We start from the raw sequence: 24,542 nt of genomic DNA, 5'->3' as shown, positions 1-24,542 counted from the left end.
CCCATCCCACAGTTTCCATCTTAATGGGAGGAGAGTCCACGGCTTCATTCATTAATTGTGGGAGTTAAGAACCTGGTCACCAGAAGGAGGCAAAGACACCCCAGCCAAAGGCTTAAATACCTCCCCCACTCCCCTCATCCCCTAGTCATTCTTTGCCTTTCGTCACAGGAGGTTGGCAGAGAAGTGACGGAAGATTCGGAGTAGTCTCTTATGGAGGGTAGTACTCTTCGAAATGGGACTTGAGTTTTAAGTATTCCTGTCAGCCTCTCAGTGAGTGCATGGATGAAGGTTGGAGTCCGGAGATGCAGGGAGAGTCTTTCTGCGAAACCATCCCTACTCAGATTAACAGCTCCATAAGCAATTAGCGTTGATGAGTTTCGCTGCTGGCGTTTCTTCTCTCAAGTCCATGTCAGGAGCGATGCTACTACCTTGTCACACTTGAAAGGCCGTTTTCCTGTTCCACGTTGTAGATTCTGGTAAGATCGTTTCATTTATACACATATAACGTAAGAAGACAGGGTCACAGTGTGTCTCCTTTTATCTGTTTAGAATCAAGGGTAATACCCTCGGAAGGGGGTTATTGAACAGGGGGAGGATTTGTGCATAATTTTATTTGTGTTTAATGCTGCGACATGTGTGAGATGAGGCTTTGTCAGTGTGTGAACAGTCAGTTTTCTTAGCATGAGATCAACGCGGGCCTATTTTTGCGCGTTTTCTCTCTAGTGCAGGGGCGGTCCTGCATGGCACTCCATGTGACCTGGTGTGGCTTCTTAACTTCCTCTTCTTGACCGGCGGTTGTAGGAGACAAGCGGTTTCTCTGTGGTCCAGGTTATAGGAGGTGGTGAGTGCCCCGGCCTTTAAGATATAAAGGTGTCATTTCATTTCTATCTAGTCTGCAATAAAGGCGCAAGCTATGGAGGACTCTGATATGTTAGAGGGTACTCCCTCTTTAAACCTAATAACTGTGTCTATTGTGAGGAGGTTCCAGTTGATCCGCCTGCTCAACTTTGTTCCACTTGCTTTGATAAGATTGCAATATCTAAAAAGAATAAGATATTTGGTACAACTGATCCGTCCACCTCTGAGGGTTCTCCATCCCGCGAGGTGCGTTCACTACACTCATCTCTGATTGCACATGCAGCTCCCCAGGGCACTACTAATCCTCCTGCGGGAGGGTACCTTTTGGCCACCAGATTTCGCTGATCAGTTACAATAGGCGGTTTCTGCTGTCTTCAATGCCTTACCACGCCCTGCTAAGCGCAAGGTGAAACATAGCTATCCGTCCCAGGGGTCATCTACTCCGCTGGATGTCTGACAGATTATCCGCTGATGAAGACAACTCCAACTCTTCGGGGGACGTTTTTTCTGGGTCGGAATCGGCGACTTCTAGACCTGTCAGCGGAGGTGCCAGATTTTAAATTTAAGATGGAGCATTTGCGCTTTCTGCTGAAAGAGGTGTTAGGTTCAGGAACCTCCAACGTAGCTAACTACCGGAGGAACCTTCGATCCCTATGCTTGATAGCGTTTACGAGGACAGGTTGGTGCCTCAGTCTTTCCTGGTCCCCATTAAAATGGCTAATATTAAGAATGAATGGTAGAAACTAGGTTTGTCCTCCCCCCCCCCCCCCACTTCTTTTAAAAAGAAAGCCATTCCTAAGGTGGATGGTGTTATTTTCAGGCTTGCTAAGCGGACGACTATCCCGCTTGAAGATGGCTCATGGATAAAAAGAAAATATGGAGTAAATGTTGAGAAAGATGTTCCAACTCACGGGGTTCATTTTTCAACCAGCTGCGTTGGTTGTAGAGGCTACCTATTGGTGTGACTCTGTCAGCTATGGTCGAGGTGGGGACTCCCCTCGGAGATACAGGAACGAATTAAGGACTTAAGGGTAGCTCATTCGTTCACCTGTGATGCAAATATGCTGATTATTTGTTTGAATGCCAAGGCATCAGGTTTTTCTTTTCTAGCCCGTAGGGCACTTTGGTTAAAGTTGTGGTCTGCTGACATGACTTCTAAGTCTAGATTACTTTCCCTCCCGTTTAAGGCCTGGACGGACACGGGTGGCAAGGGTGCCTTCCTACCACTGGATAAGAATAAGCCTAAGGGGTTTACTTTTCTTTCATGTAATTAGCAAGAGTCCATGAGCTAGTGACGTATGGGATATACATTCCTACCAGGAGGGGCAAAGTTTCCCAAACCTCAAAATGCCTATAAATACACCCCTCACCACACCCACAATTCAGTTTTACAAACTTTGCCTCCGATGGTTTGTGCTAGATTCTACGTTGATATGCGCTCCGCAGCAAGTTGGAGCCCGGTTTTCCTCTCAGCGTGCAGTGAATGTCAGAGGGATGTGAGGAGAGTATTGCCTATTTGAATGCAGTGATCTCCTTCTACGGGGTCTATTTCATAGGTTCTCTGTTATCGGTCGTAGAGATTCATCTCTTACCTCCCTTTTCAGATCGACGATATACTCTTATATATACCATTACCTCTGCTGATTCTCGTTTCAGTACTGGTTTGGCTTTCTACAAACATGTAGATGAGTGTCCTGGGGTAAGTAAATCTTATTTTCTGTGACACTCTAAGCTATGGTTGGGCACTTTGTTTATAAAGTTCTAAATATATGTATTCAAACATTTATTTGCCTTGACTCAGAATGTTCAACTTTCCTTATTTTTCAGACAGTCAGTTTCATATTTGGGATAATGCATTTGATTTAATCATTTTTTCTTACCTTCAAAAATTTGACTATTTTCCCTGTGGGCTGTTAGGCTCGCGGGGGCTGAAAATGCTTCATTTTATTGCGTCATTCTTGGAGCGGACTTTTTTGGCGCAAAAATTCTTTTCCGTTTCCGGCGTCATACGTGTCGCCGGAAGTTGCGTCATTTTTTGACGTTATTTTGTGCCAAAAATGTCGGCGTTCCGGATGTGGCGTCATTTTTGGCGCCAAAAAGCATTTAGGCGCCAAATAATGTGGGCGTCTTATTTGGCGCTAAAAAATATGGGCGTCGCTTTTGTCTCCACATTATTTAAGTCTCATTTTTCATTGCTTCTGGTTGCTAGAAGCTTGTTCTTTGGCATTTTTTCCCATTCCTGAAACTGTCATTTAAGGAATTTGATCAATTTTGCTTTATATGTTGTTTTTTCTCTTACATATTGCAAGATGTCTCACGTTGCATCTGAGTCAGAAGATACTACAGGAAAATCGCTGTCTAGTGCTGGATCTACCAAAGCTAACTGTATCTGCTGTAAACTTTTGGTAGCTATTCCTCCAGCTGTTGTTTGTATTGATTGTCATGACAAACTTGTTAATGCAGATAATATTTCCTTTAGTAAAGTACCATTGCCTGTTGCAGTTCCTTCAACATCTAAGGTGCAGAATGTTCCTGATAACATAAGAGATTTTGTTTCTGAATCTATAAAGAAGGCTATGTCTGTTATTTCTCCTTCTAGTAAACGTAAAAAAATCTTTTAAAACTTCTCTCCCTACAGATGAATTTTTAAATGAACATCATCATTCTGATTCTGATGACTCTTCTGGTTCAGAGGATTCTGTCTCAGAGGTTGATGCTGATAAATCTTCATATTTATTTAAAATGGAATTTATTCGTTCTTTACTTAAAGAAGTTCTAATTGCTTTAGAAATAGAGGATTCTGGTCCTCTTGATACTAATTCTAAACGTTTGGATAAGGTATTTAAATCTCCTGTGGTTATTCCAGAAGTTTTTCCTGTTCCTAATGCTATTTCTGCAGTAATTTCCAAAGAATGGGATAAATTGGGTAATTCATTTACTCCTTCTAAACGTTTTAAGCAATTATATCCTGTGCCGTCTGACAGATTAGAATTTTGGGACAAAATCCCTAAAGTTGATGGGGCTATTTCTACCCTTGCTAAACGTACTTCTATTCCTACGTCAGATGGTACTTCGTTTAAGGATCCTTTAGATAGGAAAATTGAATCCTTTCTAAGAAAAGCTTATCTGTGTTCAGGTAATCTTCTTAGACCTGCTATATCTTTGGCTGATGTTGCTGCAGCTTCAACTTTTTGGTTGGAAACCTTAGCGCAACAAGTAACACATCATGATTCTCATGATATTATTATTCTTCTTCAGCATGCTAATAATTTTATCTGTGATGCCATCTTTGATATTATCAGAGTTGATGTCAGGTTTATGTCTCTAGCTATTTTAGCTAGAAGAGCTTTATGGCTTAAGACTTGGAATGCTGATATGGCTTCTAAATCAACTCTACTTTCCATTTCTTTCCAGGGTAACAAATTATTTGGTTCTCAGTTGGATTCTATTATTTCAACTGTTACTGGTGGGAAAGGAAAAGATATAAAAGGATAAAAAATCTAAGGGTAAAAACAGAGCTAATAATCGTTTTTGTTCCTTTCGTTTCAACAAAGAACAAAAACCTGATCCTTCATCCTCAGGAGCAGTTTCAGTTTGGAAACCATCTCCAATCTGGAATAAATCCAAGCCAACCAGAAAGGCAAAGCCTGCTTCTAAGTCCACATGAAGGTGCGGCCCTCATTCCAGCTCAGCTGGTAGGGGGCAGGTTACGTTTTTTCAAAGAAATTCGGATCAATTCTGTTCACAATCTTTGGATTCAGAACATTGTTTCAGAAGGGTACAGAATTGGTTTCAAGATGAGACCTCCTGCGAAGAGATTTTTTCTTTCCCGTGTCCCAGTAAATCCAGTAAAAGCTCAAGCATTTCTGAATTGTGTTTCAGATCTAGAGTTGACTGGAGTAATTATGCCAGTTCCAGTTCAGGAACAGGGGATGGGGTTTTATTCAAATCTCTTCATTGTACCAAAGAAGGAGAATTCCTTCAGACCAGTTCTGGATCTAAAAATATTGAATCGTTATGTAAGGATACCAACGTTCAAGATGGTAACTGTAAGGACTATCTTGCCTTTTGTTCAGCAAGGGAATTATATGTCCACAATAGATTTACAGGATGCATATCTGCATATTCCGATTCATCCGGATCATTATCGGTTCCTGAGATTCTCTTTTCTGGACAAGCATTACCAGTTTGTGGCTCTGCCGTTTTGGCCTTGCTACAGCTCCAAGAATTTTTACAAAGGTTCTCGGTGCCCTTCTGTCTGTAATCAGAGAACAGGGTATTGTGGTATTTCCTTATTTGGACGATATCTTGGTACTTGCTCAGTCTTTACATTTAGCAGAATTTCATACGAATCGACTTGTGTTGTTTCTTCAAGATCATGGTTGGAGGATCAATTTACCAAAAAGTTCATTGATTCTTCAGACAAGGGTAACCTTTCTGGGTTTCCAAATAGATTCAGTGTCCATGACTCTGTCTTTAACAGACAAGAGGCGTCTAAAACTGATGGCAGCTTGTCGAAACCTTCAGTCACAATCATTCCCTTCGGTAGCCTTATGCATGGAAATTCTAGGTCTTATGACTGCTGCATCGGACGCGATCCCCTTTGCTCGTTTTCACATGCGACCTCTTCAGCTTTGTATGCTGAATCAATGGTGCAAGGATTACACAAAGATATCTCAATTAATATCTTTAAAACCGATTGTTCGACACTCTCTAACGTGGTGGACAGATCACCATCGTTTAATTCAGGGGTTTCTTTTGTGCTTCCGACCTGGACTGTAATTTCAACAGATGCAAGTCTCACAGGTTGGGGAGCTGTGTGGGGATCTCTGACGGCACAAGGAGTTTGGTAATCTCAGGAGGTGAGATTACCGATCAATATTTTGGAACTCCGTGCAATTTTCAGAGCTCTTCAGTTTTGGCCTCTTCTGAAGAGAGAATCGTTCATTTGTTTTCAGACAGACAATGTCACAACTGTGGCATACATCAATCATCAAGGAGGAACTCACAGTCCTCTGGCTATGAAAGAAGTATCTCGAATTTTGGTTTGGGCGGAATCCAGCTCCTGTCTAATCTCTGCGGTTCATATCCCAGGTGTAGACAATTGGGAAGCGGATTATCTCAGTCGCCAAACGTTGCATCCGGGCGAATGGTCTCTTCACCCAGAGGTATTTCTTCAGATCGTTCAAATGTGGGAACTTCCAGAAATAGATTTGATGGCGTCCCATCTAAACAAGAAACTTCCCAGGTATCTGTCCAGATCCCGGGATCCTCAGGCGGAGGCAGTGGATGCATTATCAGTTCCTTGGAAGTATCATCCTGCCTATATCTTTCCGCCTCTAGTTCTTCTTCCAAGAGTAATCTCCAAGATTCTGAAGGAATGCTCGTTTGTTCTGCTGGTAGCTCCGGCATGGCCTCACAGGTTTTGGTATGCGGATCTTGTCCGGATGGCCTCTTGCCAACCGTGGACTCTTCCGTTAAGACCAGACCTTCTGTCACAAGGTCCTTTTTTCCATCAGGATCTGAAATCCTTAAATTTAAAGGTATGGAGATTGAACGCTTGATTCTTCGTCAAAGAGGTTTCTCTGACGCTGTGATTAATACTATGTTACAGGCTCGTAAATCTGTATCTAGAGAGATATATTATAGAGTCTGGAAGACTTATATTTCTTGGTGTATTTCTCATAATTTTTCTTGGCATTCTTTTAGAATTCCGAGAATTTTACAGTTTCTTCAGGATGGTTTAGATAAAGGTTTGTCCGCAAGTTCCTTGAAAGGACAAATCTCTGCTCTTTCTGTTCTTTTTCACAGAAAGATTGCTATTCTTCCTGATATTCATTGTTTTGTACAAGCTTTGGTTCGTATAAAACCTGTCATTAAGTCAATTTCTCCTCCTTGGAGTTTGAATTTGGTTCTGGGGGCTCTTCAAGCTCCTCCGTTTGAACCTATGCATTCATTGGACATTAAATTACTTTCTTGGAAAGTTTTGTTCCTTTTGGCCATCTCTTCTGCCAGAAGAGTTTCTGAATTATCTGCTCTTTCTTGTGAGTCTCCTTTTCTGATTTTTCATCAGGATAAGGCGGTGTTGCGAACTTCTTTTGAATTTTTACCTAAAGTTGTGAATTCCAACAACATTAGTAGAGAAATTGTGGTTCCTTCATTATGTCCTAATCCTAAGAATTCTAAGGAGAAATCGTTGCATTCTTTGGATGTTGTTAGAGCTTTGAAATATTATGTTGAAGCTACTAAATCTTTCAGAAAGACTTCTAGTCTATTTGTTATCTTTTCCGGTTCTAGGAAAGGCCAGAAAGCTTCTGCCATTTCTTTGGCATCTTGGTTGAAATCTTTAATTCATCTTGCCTATGTTGAGTCGGGTAAAACTCCGCCTCAGAGAATTACAGCTCATTCTACTAGGTCAGTTTCTACTTCCTGGGCGTTTAGGAATGAAGCTTCGGTTGATCAGATTTGCAAAGCAGCAACTTGGTCCTCTTTGCATACTTTTACTAAATTCTACCATTTTGATGTATTTTCTTCTTCTGAAGCAGTTTTTGGTAGAAAAGTACTTCAGGCAGCGGTTTCAGTTTGAATCTTCTGCTTATGTTTTTCGTTAAACTTTATTTTGGGTGTGGATTATTTTCAGCAGGAATTGGCTGTCTTTATTTTATCCCTCCCTCTCTAGTGACTCTTGTGTGGAAAGATCCACATCTTGGGTAATCATTATCCCATACGTCACTAGCTCATGGACTCTTGCTAATTACATGAAAGAAAACATAATTTATGTAAGAACTTACCTGATAAATTCATTTCTTTCATATTAGCAAGAGTCCATGAGGCCCGCCCTTTTTTTGTGGTGGTTATGATTTTGTATAAAGCACAATTATTCCAATTCCTTATTTTATATGCTTTCACACTTTTTTATCACCCCACTTCTTGGCTATTCGCTAAACTGAATTGTGGGTGTGGTGAGGGGTGTATTTATAGGCATTTTGAGGTTTGGGAAACTTTGCCCCTCCTGGTAGGAATGTATATCCCATACGTCACTAGCTCATGGACTCTTGCTAATATGAAAGAAATGAATTTATCAGGTAAGTTCTTACATAAATTATGTTTTTCGTTCGGATAAGTCTCAACGCCAGCAGCCTGCCGTGACAGCAGGGCAGTCCAAGGGATCTTGAAAACTAGCTCACACTTGGAACAAAACCAAGCAGAGCAAAAAGCCCGCAGAGACAAAATAGTCATGAAGGGACAGCCCCCGATCCGTCTCTGGATCGTGTAGGGGGCAGACTATCTTTTTGCGGAGGCCTAGATAAGAGACGTTCAGGACCCTTGGGTTCTGGAGGTCATAGCCCAGGGTTACAGGATAGGATTCAAGACTCATCCGCCCAGATGCACTTTCCTTCTTTCCAACCTATTAAGTCTAGAGTCTAGTCTAGAATGGATCTCTCCTCTCTCAGAGTAATCGTCCAGTCCCTCTAGCAGAAAGAAGTCCTGGGTATTATTCACTTTTTCGTGGTCCCAAAGAATGGCACGTTTCGCCCAATTCTGGACCTAAAGTGCCTAATCAAGTTTGTTAGTCCCATCGTTCAAAATGGGAGACGATCAGGTCGATTCTGCCCCACGTTTAAGAGGGACTATTCATGATGTCCAATAGATTTAAAGGATGCTTACCTTCATGTACCAATCCACAGGGATCACTTCAGGTTCCTAAAATTCGCATTTCTGGACCGACTCTTCCAGTTTGTGGCCCTACCATCTTTAGAAAGGTTCTGGGAGCGCTGCTCGTGGTGGCAAGAGCCAGAGGTATCGCAGTGGCTCCTTATCTGGCGATATTCAGGCTCCGTCCCAAAGTCTCGCGGAGGAAAGCTCGAGGGCTCTTCTCCTTTGATCCCACGGATGGAAGATAAACTAAGGCAAGAGTTCCCTGGTCCCCAGCAACAGGGTGGAATTCCTGGGTACGATAATGGATTCCTTATCCATGAAGATATTCTTTGCAGATCAGAGACGTTGCAAGATTGTGTCCAGCTGTCTTGCCCTTCAGAACTCCTCAAGGACATATATGTGGCCAGGTGTATGGAGGTGATTGGGCTCATGGTATCCAGCATAGATGTCATTCCATACGCCAGGTTCCATCTCTGACCTCTTCAGTTGTGCATGTTGAGACAATGGAACGGCGCTCAATCAGATATATCCCAACAAATATCTCCGGACAACCAAACAAGGAAATCCCTCTCTTGGTGGATCCGTCAGGGACAGCTGTCCCAGGGGACATCCTTCTTGAGACCATCCTGGGAGATTGTGATCACGGATGCAAGTCTATCAGGATGGGGAGCTGTTTGGGGTGCTCGAGAGGAGTCTATTCTACCGGTAAATATTCTGGAACTCCAAACGATATTCAATGCTCTTAGGGCTTGGCTCCCCTGGGGTTGTCCCGATTCATCAGATTCCAATCGGACAACATTACCTCGTGGCTAACATAAAACATCAGGGGCTAACGAAAAGCTCCCTAGCCATGAGGGAAGTATCTCCGCTTCTGGAATGGGCAGAGAACCACAATTGTTTGCTCTCAGCGATCCACATTCCGGGTGTGAAGAACTGGAAAGCGGAATTTCTCAGACAATCGTTTCATCCAGAGGAATGGTCTCTCCATCCCGAGGTTTTCGCGGAGATCTGCAACAGATGGGGGACGCCAGAGAGAGACCTCATGCCGTAAAGACTCAACTTCAAGCTTCCCAGATATGGGTCGCGGTCCAGGGATCCCCAGGCAGAGCTGATGCCTTATCAGGTGCCCTGGGAGTTCAATCTACTTTACATTTTTCCACCGTTGCCACTTCTACCTCGAGTAGTGGCCCACATCAAGCAGGAGCAAGCTTCGGCTATTCTTATTGCTAAGTCATGGCCACGGAGGACGACGTGGTTTGTGGATATAGTGGGGATGTCTTAGTCTCCTCCATGGAGGTTACCCTGTCGCAGAGATCTGATGGTTCAGCGTCCCTTTCTACACCAAAATCACTATTCTCTGAGGCTGACTGCGTGGAGATTGAGCGCCTAGTCTTAGCCAAGAGAGGATTTTCGGAGAGAGTGATTGATACTCATTCAGGCAAGGAAACCGGTCACTCGTCGCTTCTATCATAAGGTGTGGAGGACCTACTTGTCCTGGTGTGAGGAACATGGATATCCCTGGCACAAGGTTAGGGTATCCAGGATTCTGGCCTTTCTCCAGGACGGACTGGATAAGGGTCTTGCCGCCAGTTCCTTTTTTAAAGGACAGATTTCGGCTTTATCTGTACTGTTACACAAGAATCTAGCGTAGCTTCCTGATATTCAATCCTTTGTTTAGGCTCTGTCTAGGATCAGACCTGTCTTTAGAAATTCTGCTCTTCCTTGAAGCTTAAACTTGGTTCTTAAGATTTTGCAGAGAGCTCTGTTTAAGCCTATGCATTCGCTTGACATTAAAATTCTTTCCTGAAAGGTCCTATTCCTACTGGCTATTGCTTTGGCTAGCAGAGTCTCTGAGTTAGCGGCCTTGCAATGTGAGCCTCCATACTGGGTTTTTCACACTGATAAGGCTGTTCTTCGAACTGGATTGGGTTTTCTTCCCAATGTAGTGTTGAATCGGAACATCAATCAGGAAATAGTAGTTCCTTCCTTGTATCCTAACCCTTCTTCGTCAAAGGAAAGGTTGCTTCATAATTTGGATGTGGTTCGGGCATTTAAGTTTTTTATCTTCAGTTCACGAAGGAATTCAGACAGACTTTCTTTTATTTGTTGTGTATTTAGGTAAGCGCAGGGGGCAGAGGCCTCTTCCACTTTACTGTCTTTTTGATTGAGGAGCATTATCAGTTTGGTCTATAAGACAGCGGGACATAAGCCTCCTCAGAGGATTACGGCTCACTCAACTAGGGCTGTGGCCTCTTCTTGGGTCTTTAAGATCAAGGCTTCGATGGAGCAGATTTGTAAGGCGGCTCCTTGGACCTCTTTAAATACTATTGCAAAATTTTACAAATATGATGTTTCTCTTGTTAAGTGTATCCAGTCCACGGATCATCCATTACTTGTGGGATATTCTCCTTCCCAACAGGAAGTTGCAAGAGGATCACCCACAGCAGAGCTGCTATATAGCTCCTCCCCTCACTGCCATATCCAGTCATTCTCTTGCAACTCTCAACGAAGATGGACGTAGTAAGAGGAGAGTGGTGTATTATAGTTAGTTTTTTAACTTCAATCAAAAGTTTATTTTTAAATGGTACCGGAGTGTACTGTTTCATCTCAGGCAGCATTAGAAGAAGAATCTGCCTGTGATTTCTATGATCTTAGCAGAAGTAACTAAGATCCATTGCTGTTCTCACATATTTTGAGGAGTGAGGTAACTTCAGAGGGGGAATAGCGTGCAGGTTTTCCTGTAATAAGGTATGTGCAGTTAACATATTTCTAGGGATGGAATTTGCTAGAAAAATGCTGCTGATACCGGATTAATGTAAGTTAAGCCTTAAATGCAGTGATAGCAACTGGTATCAGGCTTATTAACAGAGATACATACTCTTATAAAAGTGTAATATAAAACATTTGCTGGCATGTTAATCGTTTTTATATATGTTTGGTGACAAAACTTATTGGGGCCTAGTTTTTTTCCACATGGCTGGCTTGATTTTTGCCTAGTAACAGGCTTTGCACTGTTGCAATATGAGTGGGAAGGGCCTATTTTAGTGCTTTTCTGTGCAGATAAAAATACTGACAGAGACATTCAGCTTCCCTCTGCATGATACAGGACATCTCTGAAGGGCTCAAAAGGCTTCAAAGTCGTGTTTGAGGAGGGTAACAATCACAGTAGACTGTGGCAGTTGTTGTGACTGTGTTTACAAAACGTTTTTGTCATTTATTATTCTGTTTTTGTTATTAAGGGGTTAATCATCCATTTGCAAGTGGGTGCAATGCTCTGCTGACTTGTTATACACTGTAAAAATTTTGTTAGTGTAACTGCCTTTTTTCACTGTTATTTCAAATTTTGTCAAAATTTGTTTCTCTTAAAGGCACAGTAACGTTTTTTTATATTGCTTGTTAACTTGCTTTAAAGTGTTTTCCAAGCTTGCTAGTCTCATTGCTAGTCTGTACAAACATGTCTGAAACAGAGGATACTTGTTCATTATGTTTAAAAGCCATGGTGGAGCCCCATAGGAGAATGTGTACTAAATGTATTGATTTCACCTTTACAGTAAAGATCAGTCTTCATCTATAAAAGAATTGTCACCAGAGGGTTCTGTCGAGGGGGAAGTTATGCCGACTAACTCTCCCCACGTGTCGGACCCTTCGCCTCCCGCTCAAGGGACGCACGCTAATATGGCGCCAAGTACATCAGGGACGCCCATAGCGATTACTTTGCAGTACATGGCTGCAATCATGAATAATACCCTGTCAGAGGTATTATCCAGATTGCCTGAATTGAGAGGCAAGCGCGATAGCTCTGGGGTTAGACGAGATACAGAGCGCGTAGATGCTGTAAGAGCCATGTCTGATACTGCGTCACAATATGCAGAACCTGAGGACGGAGAGCTTCAGTCTGTGGGTGACGTCTCTGAATCGGGGAGACCTGATTCAGAGATTTCTAATTTTAAATTTAAGCTTGAGAACCTCCGTGTATTGCTTGGGGAGGTATTAGCTGCTCTGAATGACTGTGACACAATTGCAGTGCCAGAGAAATTGTGTAGGCTGGATTAATACTATGCAGTGCCGGTGAGTACTGATGTTTTTCCAATACCTAAAAGGCTTACAGAAATTATTAGTAAGGAGTGGGATAGGCCCGGTGTGCCCTTTTCCCCACCTCCTATATTTAGAAAAATGTTTCCAATAGATGCCACTACACGGGACTTATGGCAGACTGTCCCTAAGGTGGAGGGAGCAGTTTCTACTTTAGCAAAGCGTACCACTATCCCGGTTGAGGACAGTTGTGCTTTTTCAGATCCAATGGATAAAAAATTGGAGGGTTACCTTAAGAAAATGTTTGTTCAACAAGGTTTTATTTTTCAGCCCCTTGCATGCATTGCGTCTGTCACTGCTGCGGCGGCATTCTGGTTTGAGGCCCTGGAAGAGGCCATCCATACAGCTCCATTGACTGAAATTGTTGACAAGCTTAGAACTCTTAAGCTAGCTAACTCATTTGTTTCTGATGCCATTGTTCATTTGACTAAACTAACGGCTAAAAATTCTGGATTCGCCATCCAGGCGCGTAGGGCGCTATGGCTCAAATCCTGGTCAGCTGATGTGACTTCAAAGTCTAAATTACTCAACATTCCTTTCAAGGGGCAGACCTTATTCGGGCCTGGTTTGAAAGAAATTATTGCTGACATTACTGGAGGTAAGGGTCATACCCTTCCTCTGGACAGGGCCAAATCAAAGGCCAAACAGTCTAATTTTCGTGCCTTTCGAAATTTCAAGGCAGGTGCAGCATCAACTTCCTCTGCTTCAAAACAAGAGAGAACTTTTGCTCAATCCAAACAGGCCTGGAAACCTAACCAGTCCTGGAACAAGGGAAAGCAGGCCAGAAAGCCTGCTGCTGCCTCTAAGACAGCATGAAGGAGCGGCCCCCTATCAGACAACGGATCTAGTAGGGGGCAGACTCTCTCTCTTCGCCCAGGCGTGGGCAAGAGATGTTCAGGATCCCTGGGCGTTGGAGATCATATCTCAGGGATATCTTCTGGACTTCAAAGCTTCTCCTCCACAAGGGAGATTTCACCTTTCAAGATGATCTGCAAACCAGATAAAGAAAGAGGCATTCCTAAGCTGCGTACAAGATCTCCTTGTAATGGGAGTGATCCATCCAGTTCCGCGGACGGAACAAGGACAGGGGTTTTATTCAAATCTGTTTGTGGTTCCCAAAAAAGAGGGAACCTTCAGACCAATTTTGGATTTAAAGATCCTAAACAAATTCCTCAGAGTTCCGTCATTCAAGATGGAAACTATTCGAACCATTTTACCCATGATCCAAGAGGGTCAGCACATGACCACAGTGGACTTAAAGGATGCCTACCTTCACATTCCGATTCACAAGAATCATCATCAGTTCCTGAGGTTTGCCTTTCTAGACAGGCATTACCAATTTGTAGCTCTTCCATTCGGGTTGGCTACAGCCCCAAGAATTTTTACAAAGGTTCTGGGCTCACTTTTGGCGGTCCTAAGACCGCGAGGCATAGCGATGGCTCCTTACCTGGACGATATCCTGATACAGGCGTCAAGCTTTCAAATTGCCAAATCTCATACAGAGATAGTTCTGGCATTCCTGAGGTCGCATGGGTGGAAAGTGAACGAAGAAAAGAGTTCTCTATCTCCTCTCACGAGGGTTTCCTTCCTAGGGACTCTTATAGATTCTGTAGAAATGAAAATTTACCTGACTGAGTCCAGGTTATCAAAACTTCTAAATGCTTGCCGTGTTCTTCACTCCATTCCGCGCCCCACGGTGGCTCAGTGCATGGAAGTAATCGGCTTAATGGTAGCGGCGATGGACATAGTGCCATTCGCGCGCCTGCATCTCAGACCGCTGCAATTATGCATGCTCAGTCAGTGGAATGGGGATTACACAGATTTGTCCCCTCTACTAAATCTGGATCAGGAAACCAGAGATTATCTTCTCTGATGGTTATCTTGGGCCCATCTGTCCAAGGGTATGACCTTTTGCAGACCAGATTGGACAATTGTAACAACAGATGCCAGCCTTCTAGGTTGGGGTGCAGTCTGGAACTCCCTGAAGGCTCAGGGTTCATAGACTCAGGAGGAGAAACTCCTCCCAATAAATATTCTGGCGTTAAGAGCAATATTCAATGCTCTTCTGGCTTGGCCTCAGCTAGCAACACTGAGGTTCATCAGATTTCAGTCGGACAACATCACGACTGTGGCTTACATCAACCATCAAGGGGGAACCAGGAGTTCCCTAGCGATGTCAGAAGTCTCCAAGATAATTCGCTGGGCAGACACTCACTCTTGCCACCTGTCAGCGATCCATATCCCAGGTGTAGAGTACTGGGAGGCGGATTTTCTAAGTCGTCAGACTTTTCATCCGGGGGAATGGGAACTCCATCCGGAGGTGTTTGCTCAATTGGTTCTCCGTTGGGGCAAACCAGAATTGGATCTCATGGCGTCTCGCCAGAACGCCAAGCTTCCTTGTTACGGATCCAGGTCCAGGGACCCAGAAGCGGCACTGATAGATGCTCTAGCAGCGCCTTGGTTCTTCAACCTGGCCTATGTGTTTCCACCGTTTCCTCTGCTCCCTCGTCTGATTGCCAAAATCAAACAGGAAAGAGCATCAGTGATATTGATATCGCCTGCGTGGCCACGCAGGACCTGGTATGCAGACCTAGTGGACATGTCATCCTTTCCACCATGGACTCTGCCTCTGAGACAAGACCTTCTAATACAAGGTCCTTTCAATCATCCGAATCTACTTTCTCTGAGACTGACTGCATGGAGATTGAACGCTTGATCCTATCAAAGCGTGGCTTCTCAGAGTCAGTAATTGATACCTTAATACAGGCACGAAAGCCTGTCACCAGGAAAATTTACCACAAGATATGGCGTAAATATCTTCATTGGGGTGAATCCAAGAATTACTCATGGAGTAGGGTTAGGATTCATAGGATATTGTCCTTCCTCCAAGAGGGTTTGGACAAAGGATTATCAGCTAGTTCTTTAAAGGGACAGATTTCTGCTCTGTCTATTCTTTTACACAAGCGTCTGGCAGAAGTTCCAGACGTTCAGGCATTTTGTCAGGCTTTAGTTAGAATTAAGCCTGTGTTTAAACCTGTTGCTCCTCCATGGAGCTTAAACTTGGTTCTTAAAGTTCTTCAAGGGGTTCCGTTTGAACCCCTTCATTCTATTGATATCAAACTTCTTTCATGGAAAGTTATTTTTCTGATGGCTATTTCCTCGGCTCGAAGAGTCTCGGAGTTATCTGCCTTACATTGTGATTCTCCTTATCTGATCTTTCATTCAGATAAAATTGTTCTGCGTACAAAACCTAGGTTTTTACCTAAGGTGGTTTCTAACAAGAATATCAATCAAGAGATTGTTGTTCCATCATTATGTCCTAATCCTTCTTCAAAGAAGGAACGTCTTTTGCATAATCTAGACTTAGTCCGTGCCTTGAAGTTTTACTTACAGGCTACTAAAGATTTTTGCCAAACATCTAACCTCTTTCTTTTTGGCTTCGGAGTATAATCCGTTTAGCCTATGAGACTGCTTGACAGTAGCCTCCTGAAAGGATTACAGCTCATTCACAGCAAAGTGTAAAATAATGCATTTAGGGAAGAAAAATCCAAATGTTAATTACAGACTCAATGACACTTTACTGACTGTTACAGACGAGAAACAGGACTTGGGAATTATTATTTCAGATGATTTAAAACTTAGTAAACAATGTAGTAATGCAGCGAGTAAGGCTAGCAGAATGCTTGGATGTATTGGTAGAGGTATTTGCAGCAGAAATAGTAAGGTTCTTATGCCACTTTATAGATCATTAGTTAGGCCTCATCTTGAGTATTGTGTGCAGTTCTGGAGACCATATCTTCAGAAGGATATTAACAAACTTGAATCTGTGCAAAGGAGGGCTACCAAAATGGTACATGGTCTAAAAAATAAAACTTACCAGGATAGGCTCAATGACCTAAATATGTATAGCTTAGAGGAGAGAAGGGAAAGAGGTGATATGATAGCAACTTTCAAGTACATTAAAGGGTTTAGTAAAACTGAGGCTGTGGGTATTTTACATAAAATGGAAAATTCAAGAACAAGGGGTCATGAGCTCAAGCTAAAGGGTAGTAGATTCAGGAGTAATTTGAGGAAGCACTTCTTTACAGAAAGAGTGATTGATTTATGGAATAAACTTCCTCAAGAGGTAGTAGCAACAAACACTGTGGGGGACTTTAAAAATGCATGGGACAAGCATAGGGCTATCCTACGAACTAGATAAGTTTATACTAGCTGTGGCTTCCACCTGGGCCTTTAAAAATGAGGCCTCTGTTGAACAGATTTGCAAGGCTGCAACTTGGTCTTCCCTTCATACTTTTTCCAAATTTTACAAATTTGATACTTTTGCTTCTTCGGAGGCTGTTTTTGGGAGAAAGGTTCTACAGGCAGTGGTTCCTGCCTTGTCCCTCCCATCATCCGTGTACTTTAGCTTTGGTATTGGTATCCCAAAAGTAATGGATGATCCGTGGACTGGATACACTTAACAAGAGAAAACATAATTTATGCTTACCTGATAAATTTATTTCTCTAGTAGTGTATCCAGTCCACGGCCCGCCCTGTCCTTTTCAGGCAGGTCTAAATTTTAATTAAACTACAGTCACCACTGCACCCTATGGTTTCTCCTTTCTCGGCTTGTTTCGGTCGAATGACTGGATATGGCAGTGAGGGGAGGAGCTATATAGCAGCTCTGCTGTGGGTGATCCTCTTGCAACTTCCTGTTGGGAAGGAGAATATCCCACAAGTAATGGATGATCCGTGGACTGGATACACTACAAGAGAAATAAATTTATCAGGTAAGTATAAATTATGTTTTTAGCTTCAGCGAATGCAGCTTTTGGGAAAGAGGTTCTGCAGGCTGTAGTGCCCTCAGTTTAGGGTCCGCCTCCTTTTACCCTCCCGTTTTTTTCCCACTTGGTGTCCTTTAGAGTTTGGGTAAGTTTCCCACAAGTAATGAATGAAGCCGTGGACTCTCCTACCATTAAGATGGAAAACATAAATTATGCTTACCTGATAATTTAATTTCCATCTGTGGGAGGAGAGTCCCCGGCTCCCGTCTGTTTCTCCAGTGGGCGGACCTGAATTTAATTTTATTCTAAAGGGACCATTTATACCCTGCTATTTCTCCTACTGTTCCTTGTTCCTTTGGCAGAATGATTGGGGGATGAGGGGAGTGGGGGAGGTATTTAAGCCTTTGGCTGGGGTGTCTTCCTTGTCCTGGTGTCCAGGTTCCGAATTCCCACAAGTAATGAATGAAGCCATTGACTCTCCTCCCACAGATGGAAATTAAATTATCCGGAAAGCATAATTTTGTTTTTGCATAACCAACACTGTTAAAATACACGTTTTGCCTCTGTAATTACCTTGTATCTATGCCTCTGCAAACTGCCCCCTTTATTTCATTTCTTTTGACAGTCTTTCATTTTAGCCAATCGGTGCTAACTCCAAGGTAACTTCACGTGCGTGAGCTCAATGTTATCTATGAGACATAAACTAACACCCTCTAGTGGTTAAAATGCATTCAGCTTAGAGGCGGCCTTCAAGGTCTAAGAAATTAGTATATGAGCCTCCTAGGTTTAGCTTTCAATTATGAACACCAAGAGAACAAAACAAAATTGGTGATAAAAGTAAATTGGAAAATTGTTTAAAATCACATGCCCTATTTGAATCATTTTATTTTGGACTTGACGGTCTCTTTAACCAAGCCCTGCGCATGTAATGTCGTTATTTAACTTGTTGCCTTCTGTTCTCTGCAGCTGTAATGTCGCCTGGTGTTGAAAATGTCAGGAGCCAGGTTACAATGGATAACTCTGAATTTATAGATCAGTTGTTTGAGGGTGTCTTGGACAGCAGTGAGGGATCAGAAGAAAATGACTTAGACCTTCCTCCAATGTCTGTATTATCACCTCTTACCAAGTCTATAGATCTACAGGCAGCCATTAGCCCTCTGGTGAGCCTTTTTTTTTTTCCCTTAACTTCCTTATCACCATCTTGGGCAATGTTACACTGTTGTCTGCTCAGTTGTAACCTTAACTTTTTTCTTTAGAACTCTGTTGTATCCAGCTTACCCGAACTTCTAGTGGACCCCCCAGAAACATCTTCACCTCTGCAGGATTCTCAACTTCTATACAGGTAGCTTCCCTGCTGACAAAATTGTTAGACTTCTGCAACTGCATAGACATTATTTGTTGAGGCCTTGTTTACCTTTTAATTTCCTTTAGTATTGATGCCTATCGGACACTCCGGAGAAATGTACAAGTGGACCCTGGTTCCCAGCTCTCTACCAAGTTTCAGACTGATTCCTCTGGAGAGTCAGTGACCGCACGTATCGGAGGAGACACAAAGGAACTTATCAAGGTAAGACCATCTTGCTTTTCTAGGACTAATTACATATTTATAAGGTACATATGAAAGCCCAAATTACTTTAATTTATTAACAGTGTGCATAGCATTGCTGCAACTTTGAAACTATCAGCCAGGTATTTGTTTAGCCTCTGGATTTGCACAGATATTTTTGTTGCACTTTTACTCTAATATATCCAGCGTGAATAAAATTTACATATGCGCACACTCACAAACTGCTGCTGCCAAACCTTTACTGAGCATCTCTTTAGCTATGTCACCACATTTGCAGTCTGAGGGAGCCTTTAAAACTGACAAATTTTAATAAATTTGTTTACTTAAGAAGCACCTGAAAAAAGGTTTAACATTAAACAACCCATTGTGTATACTTTATCGGTGTATATATACGCGTGTGTATGTGGCTGTATTGCTAGCTATAAGGTGAGCATCACTAATTCTAGGCCAGTTTCTGAGGTTATCCTTGTCAACTTGCTTTCCAATGGCATGGAGAGTCCACGATTCCCTTCATTACTGTTGGGAAATTCACCGCCTGGCCACCAGGAGGAGGCAAAGACACCCTAGCAAGAGCTTAAGTATCCTCCCACTACCCATACTCCCCCTTTCATTCTTTGTCTTTGTACATTGGATGAAGTGAGCTTACAGTGATGCATAACTGTCTGCATTTTGCTGAATGTTCCTTTCTCTTTGCACAGGAGATAAGGAGGGAGAAAACGCAAACTGAGTGAAGGCTCCCTTACATTAAGTCAGGCCGGTATAAATAAAAATAAAGTCCTTCCTTGAATTTTATCTTTCTTTCATGTAATTAGCAAGAGTCCATGAGCTAGTGACGTATGGGATATACATTCCTACCAGTAGGGGCAAAGTTTCCCAAATCTTAAAATGCCTATAAATACACCCCTCACCACACCCACAATTCAGTTTTTACAAACTTTGCCTCCCATGGAGGTGGTGAAGGAAGTTTGTGCTTGATTCTACGTTGATATGCGCTTCGCAGCAGGCTGAAGCCCGGTTTTCCTCTCAGAGTGCAGTGAATGTCAGAGGGATGTGAAGAGAGTATTGCCTATTTGAATACAATGGTCTTCCTCTAGGGGATCTATTTCATAGGTTCTCTGTTATCGGTCGTAGAGATTTCTTCTCCTACCTCCCTTTTCAGATTGACGAAATACTCTTATATACCATTACCTCTACTGATTCTCGTTTCAGTACTGGTTTGGCTATCTACTTTATGTAGATGAGTGTCTTAGGGGTAAGTAAGTCTTATTTCTATTTATGACACTCAAAGCTATGGTTGGGCACTTTATATGTAAAGTTCTAAATATATGTGTTTAAACTTATATTTGCCATGATTCAGGATAATCAGTATTCCTTCATTCAGACTGTCAGTTTCATTTTTTGTGAAAATGCATATAAATTTCTTTTTTCTTACCTTAAATTTCAATTTTCAATTGACTTTTTTTTTAAAAAATTGCGGGCTGTTAGGCTCGCGGGTGCAGAAAATGCTTCTATTTATTGCGTCATTTTTGGCGCAAGACTTTTTTGTCGCAAAATTTTTTCGTCATTTCCGGCGTCATAGTTGGCGCCGGAAGTTTTTACGTAATTGCGTCATTTTTGACGTATGTGTATTGCAGACTTTTTTTGGCGCCAAAAAATATGGGCGTCATTCTTGGAGCCAAAATGTGTGGGCGTTATACTTGGCGCCAAAAATATGGCGTCATTCTAGAAGCTTTTTTCATTTTGCATTTTTTCCCATATCTGAAACTGCCATTTAAGGAATTTGATAATTTTGCTTTATATGTTGTTTTTTCTTTTACATATTGCAAGATGTCACTACCTGACCCTGGATCAGAATCTACTTCTGGAAAGACGCTGCCTGATGTCGGTTCTACCAAAGCTAAGTGCATTTGTTGTGAACTTTTGGTAACTTCCTCCGGCTGTTGTTTGTGATACTTGTCATGATAAGCTTTCAAACGCAGATAGTATTTCCATTAGTAATAATCCATTACCTGTTGTTGTTCCTTCAACATCTAATGTTCAGGATGTTCCTGTTAATGTAAAAGAATTTGTTTCTAAATCTATTCGGAAGGCTCTGTCTGTTATTCCTCCTTCTGCTAAACGTAAGAGGTCTTTTAAAACTTCACATATTTCAGATGAATTTTTAAATGACCGCCATCTTTCTGACTTATCTATTTCTGATGTGGATCTATCTGATTCAGAAGATTCTACCTCAGATATTGACACTGATAAATCTTCATATTTATTTAAGATGGAGTTTATTCATTCTTTACTTAAGGAAGTGTTGATTGCTTTAGATATGGAGGAGTCTAGTCCTCTTGATATTAAAACTACTAAGCGTTTAAATGCAGTTTTTAAACCTCATGTAGTTATTCCAGAAGTTTTTCCAGTTCCTGATGCTATTTCAGAAGTAATTTCTAGGGAATGGAATAGTCTGGGTACTTCATTTACTCCTTCTCCAAGGTTTAAGAAATTGTACCCTTTGCCATCTGATAGATTAGAGTTTTGGGAAAAAATCCCCAAAGTTGATGGGGCTATCTCTACTCTTGCTAAAACGTACTACTATTCCTACGGCAGATAGTACTTCTTTTAAAGATCCTTTAGATAGGAAGCTTTAATCCTTTCTAAGGAAGGCTTATTTATGTTCAGGTAATCTTCTTAGACCTGCTATTTCTTTGGCTGATGTTGCTGCAGCTTCAACTTTCTGGGTGTCAGACCATAATGTTTATAGCATTATTAAACTCCTTCAACATGCTAATAACTTTGTGTGATGCCATTTTCGATATCATTAGGATTATGTCAGGTACATGTCTAGCTATTTTAGCTAGAAGAGCTTTATGGCTTAAGTCTTGGAATGCAGATATGACTTCTAAGTCAACATTGCTTTCTCTTTCTTTCCAAGGTAATAAATTGTTTGGTTCTCAGTTAGACTCAATTTCAACGGTTACTGGGGGGAAGGGAGCCTTTTTACCTCAGGATAAAAAATCTAAAGGCAAATATAGGGCTGCTAATCATTTTCGTTCCTTTCGTCAGAATAAGGAACAAAAGCCTGACCCTTCCTCTAAAGGAACAGTTTCCGTTTGGAAACCTTCTCCAGTCTGGAATAAATCCAAGCCTTTTAGAAAGTCAAAACCAGCTCCCAAATCCGCATGAAGGTGCGGCCCTCATTCCAGCTCAGCTGGTAGGGGGCAGGTTACGATTTTTCAAAGATGTTTGGATCAATTCGATTCAAAATCTTTGGATTCAGAACATTGTTTCACAAGGGTACAGAATAGGTTTCAAGGTAAGACCGCCTGTGAAGATTTTTTCTTTCACGCATTCCAGTAAACCCAGTGAAGGCTCAAGCGTTTCTGAAATGTGTTTCAGATCTGGAGTCAGCTGGGGTAATTATGCCAGTTCCAGTTCTGGAACGGGGCCTGGGGTTTTGTTCAAATCTGTTCATTGTTCCAAAGAGAGAATTCTTTCAGACCGGTTCTGGATCTAAAAATATTGAATCGTTATGTAAGGATACCAACATTCAAAATGATGACTATAAAGGACTATTCTGCCTTTTGTTCAGCAAGGGCATTATATGTCCACAATAGACTTACAGGATGCATATCTTCATATTCCAATTCATCCGGATCACTATCCGTTCCTGAGATTCTCTTTTCTAGACGAGCATTACCAATTTGTTGCTCTTCCATTTGGCCTAGCAACAGCTCCAAGAATCTTTTCAAAGGTTCTAGGTGCCCTACTCTCCGTAATCCGAGAACAGGGTATTGCGGTGTTTCCTTATTTGGACGATATCTTGGTACTAGCTCAGTCTTTACGTTCTGCAGAATCTCACACAAATCAACTAGTGTTGTTTCTTCGAAAACATGGTTGGAGGATCAATTTACAAAAAGTTTCTTGATTCCTCAGACAAGGGTCACCTTTTTAGGTTTCCAGATAGATTCAGTGTCCATGACTCTGTCTCTAACAGACAAGAGACGTTTGAAATTGGTTGCAGCCTGTCGGCACCTTCAGTCTCAGTCATTCCCTTCAGTGGCTATGTGCATGGAAGTTTTAGGCCTCATGACTGCAGCATCGGACGCAATTCCTTTTTCTCGTTTCTTTCATGTAATTAGCAAGAGTCCATGAGCTAGTGACGTATGGGATATACATTCCTACCAGGAGGGGCAAAGTTTCCCAAACCTCAAAATGCCTACAAATACACCCCTCACCACACCCACAATTCAGTTTTACAAACTTTGCCTCCCGTGGAGGTGGTGAAGTAAGTTTGTGCTAGATTCTACGTTGATATGCGCTTCGCAGCAGGCTGGAGCCCGGTTTTCCTCTCAGAGTGCAGTGAATGTCAGAGGGATGTGAGGAGAGTATTGCCTATTTGAATTCAATGGTCTCCTTCTACGGGATCTATTTCATAGGTTCTCTGTTATCGGTCGTAGAGATTCATCTATTACCTCCCTTTTCAGATCGACGATATACTCTTATATACCATTACCTCTACTGATTCTCGTTTCAGTACTGGTTTGGCTATCTACTATATGTAGATAAGTGTCCTGGGGTAAGTAAGTCTTATTTTTTGTGACACACTAAGCTATGGTTGGGCACTTTATATGTAAAGTTCTAAATATATGTCTTTAAACTTATATTTGCCATGATTCAGGATGATCAGTATTCCTTATTTCAGACAGTCAGTTTCATTATTTGGGATAATGTGTATGAATGTTCATTTTTTTCTTACCTTAAAAAATGTTTCAATTGACTTTTTTCCCTGTGGGCTGTTAGGCTCGCGGGGGCTGAAAATGTTTCAATTTATTGCGTCATTTTTGGCACGGACTTTTTTGGCGCCAAAAATTGTCATTTCCGGCGTCAATAAGTTGTTCGTGATTGCGTCATTTTTTTGACGTTTTTGCGCCAAAAATGTCGGCGTCACCGGATGTGGCGTCATTTTTAGCGCCAAAAAATTTAGGCGTTGTACTTAGCGCCAAAAATGTGGGCGTCTTTTTTTTGTCTCCACCTTTTTTTTTTTTTTTCACATTATTTCAGTCTCATTTTTCATTGCTTCTGGTTGCTAGAGGCTTGTTCATTGGCATTTTTTCCCATTCCTGAAACTGTCATTTAAGGAATTTGATAAATTTTGCTTTATATGTTGTTTTTTCTATTACATATTGCAAGATGTCTCAAATTGACCCTGGATCAGAATCTACTTCTGGAAAGACGCTGCCTGATGCTGGTTCTACCAAAGTTAAGTGCATTTGTTGTAAACTTGTGGTAACTGTTCCTCCGGCTGTAGTTTGTGATGAATGTCATGATAAACTTGCTAATGCAGATAGTATTTCCATTAGTAATATTCCATTACCTGTTGTTCCCTCAACATCTAATGCTCAGGATGTTCCTGTTAATGTAAAAGAAATTGTTTCTAAATCTATTTGGAAGGCTCTGTCTGTTATTCCTCCTTCCAGTAAACGTAAAAGGTCTTTTAAAACTTCTCATTTTTCAGATGAATTTTTAAATGACTGTCATCATTCTGACTTGTCAGTTGCTGATGAGGATTTATCTGGTTCAGAAGATTCTGTCTCAGATATTGACACTGATAA

The 24,542-nt window shown here is 41.9% G+C and overlaps 1 protein-coding gene across 1 annotated transcript in view; it reads left to right on the top strand.

The window, feature by feature from the left end:
• The window catches only part of LOC128649527 (anillin), a 474,010-nt gene that overhangs the window by 129,470 nt on the left and 319,998 nt on the right, over window positions 1-24,542 (top strand). Inside the window, exons 11-13 of the mRNA XM_053702862.1 lie at window positions 18,342-18,535; window positions 18,632-18,717; window positions 18,807-18,942. Of these exons, the coding sequence (XP_053558837.1) occupies window positions 18,342-18,535; window positions 18,632-18,717; window positions 18,807-18,942 (416 nt within the window). The remainder of the gene's footprint in view (window positions 1-18,341; window positions 18,536-18,631; window positions 18,718-18,806; window positions 18,943-24,542) is intronic.

Source organism: Bombina bombina, chromosome 1 (assembly GCF_027579735.1).
Source record: "Bombina bombina isolate aBomBom1 chromosome 1, aBomBom1.pri, whole genome shotgun sequence".
Lineage (NCBI taxonomy): Eukaryota > Metazoa > Chordata > Amphibia > Anura > Bombinatoridae > Bombina > Bombina bombina.
Note: the sequence above shows the minus strand (reverse complement) of the source record. Positions and strands in the feature narration are given on the sequence as shown.